Source organism: Abramis brama (assembly GCF_963993115.1).
Source record: "Abramis brama genome assembly, chromosome: 4".
NCBI lineage: Eukaryota > Metazoa > Chordata > Actinopteri > Cypriniformes > Leuciscidae > Abramis > Abramis brama.
Window position 1 is genome coordinate 24062774 of NC_139966.1, and position 9061 is coordinate 24071834.

At 37.5% G+C, this 9061-nt stretch overlaps 1 protein-coding gene across 2 annotated transcripts; it reads right to left on the reverse strand.

Moving 5' to 3' along the window:
- Positions 1-791: 791 nt before the first annotated feature.
- On the reverse strand, positions 792-6215 carry LOC311080624 (uncharacterized protein). 2 transcript variants are annotated; one of them, XM_084110681.1, is made up of 3 exons: positions 6149-6215; positions 5311-5482; positions 792-3644 (listed from the first exon to the last, which is right to left on the reverse strand). In XM_084110681.1, exons 2-3 carry the CDS (start codon positions 5480-5482, stop codon positions 2794-2796), a joined length of 1023 nt encoding a protein of 340 aa, XP_083966807.1. In that variant the 5' UTR covers positions 6149-6215; the 3' UTR covers positions 792-2793. The 2 variants fall into 2 exon arrangements, with proteins under 2 accessions (XP_083966807.1, XP_083966806.1); XM_084110680.1 differs by having other exon boundaries at positions 922-3644; positions 6009-6181.
- Between the last annotated feature and the right edge of the window lie 2846 nt (positions 6216-9061).

Genomic DNA, 9061 nt, shown 5'->3' on the forward strand with positions numbered 1-9061 from the left:
ATATCGCAAAAAAGTATTTAAGCTTGCATGAGGTGGTTTTTCAGGCAATTCGAAAAAGGAATATTTCGCAAAACTGCTATAGAAACGTCTTTTTCGCATTTACGGGTCACCTGATGTATAGTCGATCATGCTTTAAAGATGACGTGATATGTTTGGACAGAAGACGAGACAGAGTTCTTCATTAAACTCATAAAAGACTAAACAAACAACGTTCTAAACAACAAAAAAATGCCACAATTTATCAAGACCTTGAAACAGAAGGAGGGGGAACACCTCATATGTGCCGCTCTCAAGTATAAGGGGCTTTCCTTTCCAAAGTTGCCATTAATGCTTGAATAAACACACCATCGTCTCCTTCCAATAAAAATAATGCCTAGTGTGGAGGCTGGAATATACACAAACCTACAAACATCTGTCGCCATGATTGTTGGAATGACTCGCGCGAGTAAAAAAAAACAACAACATTTTAGTCGCATCGTTTAATGGAAACGGTGTCATTTCGCAATAGTTTTGTGCAAATCTGTAATGGAAATGCAGCTAGTGTGAGCATAGCCACGAGGTGAACGAGGTAAAACGCCTACTTAAAATTTGGTCGGACAAACACATTTCAGAACAACTGTCCATAAAAATACAGATGAAGCCTTGATTCTTGCTCAGTGGTCCCCATGACAATTTTTTTTTTACATCATTATCTCACTGAAGGACACAAGTTTTGAGGTGTTAAACTGAATAAAATATAGGAGGACGCTTCACTACAACCTTAGAAATTAGACTGTTTCTCCTGCAACCGCTCAATATTTGAAACTTTATCGAAGGAGATGGTCAAGTATGGCCATAGGCAATCACATATACATGACAAAAGAAAATAAACAGCATCAAGCCAAAGAGACAGATGCAAATAAATGACGTGTAGGAGCATCATCTGTTCACACAAGTATTTATAAAAATGCATGTGCTAGTTGACAGTTTCCTTTAGTCCTTTTGGTGTGTTCAAGTACAGCTTTTAGTTCAAGTACCGAAACACAGTCGGCTTTCCTTGCCACTAATACACATTGAAGTCGGTTTGGTGTGACAAAATAATTTTTATACCACTTTAGTATAAGGGCCAATTCTCACTATTAACTATTTGATTATTAGCATGCATATTACTAGAATCAGGCATGAAAACAGGTCAGGGGTAAAAAAGGTGAGAAGGATGCGGCAGCAAAAAAATCCAATCCAATCATATATATATATATGGCATTAGCAATACCAGTGTTTCTCACAGGATTTTTGGATCACTGTGGTGAGTGGACCTCTGTTCCCTCTAGGGGGGTTCGGGGGCATGCTCCCCCGTAAGAAAAAATTGTGCTTTTTAATGTTAAATTCAGCAATCTGGTGCAAATTAAACAAAGAAAAATTCAAAAGTCTTTTAGTTACAGTGTCTGTCTACATAACAACTACAATAATAGTTATAATATTAATCCCATGATAGTAATAGCCATATTGTAAAACAAATGCACTGAAAAATAAAGGAAACTTTCATAATTAGTTTTGTACTAATGAAAGAGAATATTTCTATACTTCACATTAGAGATGTGATTGGGCTAGCCCAGTGTCAAGCAAGAAAATAACCATAAATGTGTTTCATGGGGTGTCAGAAAAAACACTAATGCTGACTTTTTTTTTTTGACCAATGCATTACACACTAATTACGCAATAACCCAGCGCCGCCAATTTAGCAAAATGAAACGAATGGGCCGCCGATGTACGAGTTTTATGGGCCGTTAAGACAAAAAACGAAACAAAAAAGTATGAGATGTATCGGCCCAAAAAGCACGTCGGCCCATCGGGAATCTCCCGGTAGTCCCGATGGCATTAGCCTACATGCCTGGACGTCACACAAAACAAAATCCTACCTGTAGCCTTTCACCATGCACTTATTTAGTTGCTGTCGCATCAATTGACATGCCATCTCCTTTCCCCTCTTTCTTTTTCTATTTTTAGCACCCGACAGCTTTTTTACGTTATCCATCTTTTTCGACGACAACTCACTACTCGTTCCTGCTCGCTCAGTGCACACGGCGCCCGCGCCCGCTCGCGAAATTATCCCGCCCTCTTCTATGTCAAAATTAAAAATAATGACATTGGCAACATCGCTGCCTGTATCTGACAGGACAGTTAACATTGTAAGCTAACTTACCTCAGGCTTGCTTTCCGACGTGCGGTTCTATGTTCGGGAGTGTGTCCAGTTGTCAGACTCGCGGTGTAAAAGACTTTGAAAACAATTCTGCCCTACTCCGACTAGGATTGGCTGTCAGGTTTCGGCATTAGGAATGATGATTGGTTTTCTAAAGCTGCGAAGTTCATGGTAACTATAGAGATATAGCGGGTAAATGCTGGCCACGACCCCCCCACCTCCCCAATAAATATTTTCTCATCGGATCTGCACAAATCACGTAGGTGACCTATTTTGGTTTTAAAACGGCGAATTTCGCCGAAAAGTGAGGAGTTTTCATGCCTGTAGAATATTGGTTGTCAATAACTAGGATATTTTCTGTTTATTAGTACTTATAAAACCTAAGTTTCTTTCTGTGTGACCTTATTTTACATCCCTTAATCCACCCAATACCTAAACTTAACAACTACCTTACTATTAATAAGCAGCAATTAGGAGACTGAGGCAAAAGTCGTAGTTAATTAGTGAGAATTGGACACGAATCTAAAGTGTGACAATTTTTTATTACACTAATCCCAATTAAATTGCCTTCTTCCAGAGTGAATGTGCAAATGACTTTGAAATCGCTCCTTTTTCTAAGCCTCTTGCTTCGCTGAGGAACACTGCGATGCCTTTCCACAACATTTTTTCCAATGACGCTTCAGGTCTCTTTTATACGTGAAACTCCCTTCACACTGAGGACACGTGAAAGGCCTCTCTCCGGTGTGAATTCTCATGTGAGTCTGAAGGTTTCCATTGAGTGTGAAACTCTTTCCACACTGAGGGCAGGTGAAAGGCTTCTCTCCAGTGTGAATTCTCAAGTGAGTCTGCAGGTTTCCTTTAAGTGTGAAACCCTTTCCACACTGATAGCACATGAAAGGCTTCTCTCCAGTGTGACTTAATACATGATTCTCAAGGTGTTTACTGTCTTTAAATCTCGCCCCACACTGATGACACTTGAAAACGGTCTCTTTTGAGTGAAGCCTCATGTGCTGTTTAAGGGTTACCTTGTGTCTCAAACTCTTTCCACACTGATCACATGTGAAAGGCTTCGCTCCAGTGTGACTGTTCATGTGATACCTTAGGTTTAGATCTGTCGTGAAACCCTTCCCACACAGTTTGCAGGGGTAAGGCTTCTCTCCATTGTGAAGTCTAATGTGCCTGTTAAAGCTTCCCGTTTGAGTGAAACCTTTTCCACACTGAGGGCAGGTGAAAGGCTTCTCTCTCTTATGAACTCTCATGTGGGTTTTCAGGCTTCCTTTCTTCTTGAAACTCCTTCCACACTGCTGGCAGGTGAAGTTGGTTTGGGTTTTTTTAGCTCTTTTTCGTGAGGAAGTCTTTTCAGTCTTTGAGCAACTAAATGAGTTTTCTCCAGTTGTGAAATCATACTGGTCTTTCTCCTCCATTTCATTCAGAAATTCACTCTCCTCTTTCAGCGCTGTCAGGTCTAAGGTGAAAATAGAGAAGTTAACAATGGCACCAAACAACAGACACCAAACATGTAGGCATGTATGCAGAATCCTGTAGCCACAAAGCAACTGAAAGAGTTGTTACCTGTAATCTCAGAACCTCTTCACAATATTGTTTACTCTTTACTTTTAGGGACACATCCCAAATACTAAAAAGTTATCAAACCCACTATCTAAAACCCACAGTTTGACCAATAAGAACTGGTACACCTGCAATTTAGGTCTAAAATATTAGAAAAACATTGGCATCTCAACTATGTTCAGTTTTGCAGAGAAACTGTATTTGTGAACAATATCAGTCAGGATGTAAGCCACATTGTTTATTTATATAAGTTATAAACAAACTGCTTTCGGCATCTAGTCATTAGATCTTTCGCCAACACCAACTATGACATTCTCTTGGATAGATTTATAATTATGTAGGCATTTGTGGACATCTGTCACATCTAGCCGACTAAGACTCTTCATTCACTCTAGGAAAGTATGGTGTGCCACAGGGCTCAGTATTAGGTCCTCTGCTTTTCTCCTCGTATGCTTCCCTAAGGAGCCAATGTCATTATATTTCACTGATATGTCAAGGATACACAGTTTTAAATGTCTTCACAACCTGAATAACATTCCAGACTGTTTTAAGAATAGCAAATATGGGATGTCTAGTAATTTTCCTGTACTGATTCTGACAAGACAAAAGCCAAAAAAATCTCCAAATACCTAGATCCCATTGGATGGATGTAACAGTACATCATTTCTAATGTTTATAGAACAGCGGATTTCATTAGAATATCTTAATTTGTGTTCTGAAGACGAACAAAGGTCTTACGGGTTTGGAACGACATGAGGGTGAGTAATTAATGACAGAAATGTCATTTTTGGGTGAACAAACCCTATAAGAGAAATACATAATTTGAAACTGTAAAGGGTCTTTTGTTTGTTTAAAGAAATAATAACAACAAAATGTTGTGTTTTTTAAAATAGAATATGATTACTGCCGTCTCAGTTTCCATGAACTGCGCGTCACAAAAATGAACTGAAACTCAGCGTATGCTTGCCTCACAGACATGAGAAATATCTATAGAAAGCCTGAAATGTCTACTATTAGAAGTTTATGTGTGCGCTCGAGCACAGAATAGATTACGCCTGGATTATTATGGTTTAGTATCCCTGCCACCCAGTATATATTCAAGTAATTAAGTTAATATAAACATGCGATTAGTTGACTAATGGCTCAAATGAATGACTACTAGTCGACTAGAAAAATCTTTAGTCAGGGGCAGCCTAATTTTATATGTAATGCTACTTTTTTGCACTTTTTTTTAATCAGTGACTTATCACACATTTACAAATGTTTAAATGAAAAATTGTTATCAGCACATTGTTTTATGATCTGTCCTGACAGCGATTCATTTTAATTCATGAATATATAGGATAAATTAATATTACAAACTGTTTCTTTGCATTTATTTTGGATTTATTGTCAGTACTGTGCTCACAGTTCACACAGTGTTCATCCACCGCCACCAAAGACCCTTTTTGACCCAAACCCTGTTAGGACACTCATTCTAAAAAAATATCATTCATTTCTGTAGAACTGGACATTTTAATAAGGATCAAATGACGGAGTTCAGCTTTGAGAAAGAAACCAACCTGTTTGTTCCTCAGGATCTTCTTTTTTCACTCTGAATGTTTCTTCAATCTGCATTTCTTCACTCTCCTCTTTAATAAACAGCATCTTTGTTTGTTCCTCGGTATCTTCATGTTTTACTGTAATTGTTTCTTCAATCCTCATGTCTTCACTCTCCACTTTAATAAACGCCATCTTTATAATAGAATGTTTAGGATGAGAATAATTAGTAGAAAGAAAAACACTCAAAACTAAATCTCTGTGTGCGTTTAAAGTTCAGTAGTTCAGTTCAATGGTAAGAGAGTCAGTCAGAGTGAGAGTTAATGGACTTAAATCACCTGATTAATCTAAAAGTTATAAAAAGGCTCAAAACTAGCACTACAAATGAATTAAAGAACACAAAATATAAAATTTCTCATTTTTAGATTAATATTTCGTTTAAAATAGGTAGTTAATGATATGTAATTACATTTTTAAATGTAAAAATTGTTAGTGTTTGTTGTTCTCGTTGCATTTACACTATTTTCACGAATCAAGCACTTCGAATCACTGAATCATTTTGAAAAGCATTTGATTCAATTGACTCGGAGTTTCAAAAAGCTCTGTTTTGCTCAGCTCTACCCGTGACTGAATTCGTGTTCATGATAAACTGATTCATAATAAAGGGAGCGAAATGAGACGCACATTTTCTGTTAATCATGTGTGGATGCGCTTTACTCACACAAATGAACATGCATTGATGTTAGATGATGCATCACAGCGTTACATTCAATAATAACGCATTATTTTTTACAATTCCGGTTAAAACTATAAAATAACCTGAACGGATAGCTTTGAATTAAACACTTTACAAACACTAACCTTCTTCAGCCGAATCACAACAGAAGCAAGAGCGCGACGCAGCCTTATGACGTCAAATCACAACTCCAAAACAAAAGTCCTTTTCTAAAATTACAAAAGTGCATAGAAATACGTATATGTGCATTTTTATACTAATAATAAAACATATATCAGCAGCATCCAGAGTCGAATTCTTTGTGAAATAGAAAATATATGTTGTTCAGTGGTGTGCTGAAAATAACTACCAAAGAAAGGTTTGAACCACATCTAATACGTGAGATTCTGTCTAGGAGGCAAAACACTAATGATTTAAACGATTTAGTGCATACACCATTTCTTTATTTACTTATTTTTTTAATTACTTTACCTACCTACCAGGGGTCTCTGGAACTTTTCTATGTCAAACCATTTTTTCCCCATTTTTGTTTGATATGAATCAAATATATGTATCAAAAACTATTATTGAACTCAAATATAGCAAGCTTTATAATTTTTGACAGAGCCATTTTAGATTATCAGTTTTACCTGGTTTGTGCATGATGTTGAAGTGGATTCTTCTCAGAACTGTGCAAGCTTGCAATGTTTCAGTCTGTAGCTGTTGGTGTGTTTGAAATATGTCTTTAAAAACACTTTTAGAGTTTGCTTTTTGCTTACTTATCATTAAATGCATTATATAAATCCATTTGGAGTATAAATCACAGCATGTTTTAGATTAGAAAAAAACACACACACACACAATTTATTATAGTCTGGAAAATATGATATAGCAAATTATTTCACAGAAAATATACTGTATTTATATCAGATTTTGTCTCTCTTTTCCACAGTATCATACACACAAGACTGGGTCAACTCATCTTCAACTCAAGTTCAGAAGGTTGTTGCAATCTTTTAATATCCATTTTTGTATTGTTTTAACTATCCAAGCTGGACAATGGCATCACTGTTTTCTACAGAGCTGCTTTACAGATTAAATGAACTAATTTAATAATTGATAATCTTAACAACTGAATCAACACTGAACTGACTTGAGCTGAACAACAGCCTGAAATAAATCATTTTCCTGCTATGCTTTGAATGTATTGTACAGCACTATAGAAATAAAGGTGACTTGACTTGTATTTTTAAATGTTGTTTTCTGTTGAAATGTTGTTTGTTTTTATATTTTAAATTATATTTACAATTTTTCCAAAGCATAAAAACAATGAATTATTGTTTAAACTTCATAGTTTTGCTGCGCACGTCGGCCTGCAACCTATCAAGTCACTCACCTGTAAGGGTTTCGAGAGGGATGTATTATAAATGTAACGACAAAGTCACTTTATTGTAAGGATTTCTTAGTGGGATAAATTTAGATTTTACCAGCGGCCATTCCAGTTTAACCCTTTACCCACCATTGATGGAAATTTCCGGCTCTCCGGGTTTTCACTGTTATACGGTAGGGGGCGCTATTACACTTCTTCTGAAAGAGTACAGAATCTCCTGATCAAAACACAGTTGAAGAAGAAGCAGCAGCAATATGCAATCTCATTTGTAATCATATGCCCATTTACAACATTATACAGCATATAAATCAAAACTGTTTAAAGTTACTGAATGAAATGTTGACCCAGAACGAGCTATAGTACTTTGAAGCTTTAGGGGTGTTGATGGACCAATGTCATTTGACTCGATCTACTCCATCTATGTTTTGATCATCATTCTGAATCTGATCTGGATGTAGTCATTGACAAAAACGTATCCATATTCAAGTGTTGATTAAAAAAAGCATGCATTAAGCTAGAATAAAACCGGTTTTGCTGTTGTTGTTTAAAAGCAGAGGGTCTGTTCTTTCTTTTGATATATTGCGTGTACAGATATTCATACAACAAAAGAGTCTGGGTGCCATGAACTTTTTTGTGAAAATGATAAAAAAATGTTGTCAGTGGCTGGCAACCTTTTCAAAAACGCTGGCGGGGAAAGAGTTAACACGAATGCAAGGGGATTACTTGCCATGGCAATAAATGGCAGTTGCCTGGATGAATACCTCAGTAACATACATCCGAATTGGTATATTTTCAGCAGTATAAGGACCCCTGGTATATCCCATATCTGATCAGGTCTCTAATACTCCCTTTCACAAAACGAATACTGGTTCCCATATCTAATACACCCGGATTCATCCAAAATTCGAATTTTCATCCGAAAATGTGTATACACTACAGGAATACAATACACCCCTTTTAATGCAGTGTGTGCTCTTATATTTTGTGTGTTTGGGGTGTGCTGTCCAGATCTTGACACTTTGGTCTAGTCTTGGTTCAGTTTCGGCGTCAGGGTCATGACACCCATGCCCTGTGCACTTCTGCCAGTCCTGTGTGTTTGTTTTCTGTTGGAGCACATGGTGGTTTGTTTGCCATGTCTGTGCCCTTCTGTCTTGTTTTGTTTGAGTGCATGGGCTCTTCTGTCAGTCGCTTTTCTATATGGGGCTCAAGTTATAGCATGATGTGTTTGGATTAATTTGCCTTACTTGACATCGCACATCCTGCAATGTGACCATCACGGAAGCGCACATTGTGATGTCGATGCTGAAACTATATCTTGCAGGTCTATCTGAAACTGCTTTGTCAACCGCTTCCTCGTTTGATTTTACGTGTCTCTTATGCAACACAGCAAACTGTTCTGCAGAATCAGGAATGTCTCTGTCCTCTTGCTAACTAGACTGTCAACCTCAACTTCAGGGTCCCACACCATCTAGGGCACCCGTCCCATGGGTCGCCTCAAAGAAGTCCCACGTCCCAGCAGTGAATCCTTGTCTGAACAGCCAAGCACAAAACAAGTACAAAATTCTCTCACTGTTTATACTGAGCACAAGGGACAAGAGAATCAATTGACAATTACCAAAAGGTCGTCATTTACTTGGCGTCCCAACTTCCCCAAAACCAACAACACGCA

Coding starts and splice junctions, on each gene's coding strand:
- LOC311080624 (XM_084110680.1), bottom strand. Junction 3,645..5,310: donor AGATCCTGAGGAACAAACAG/GTTGGTTTCTTT, acceptor TTTTCACCTTAG/ACCTGACAGCGCTGAAAGAG.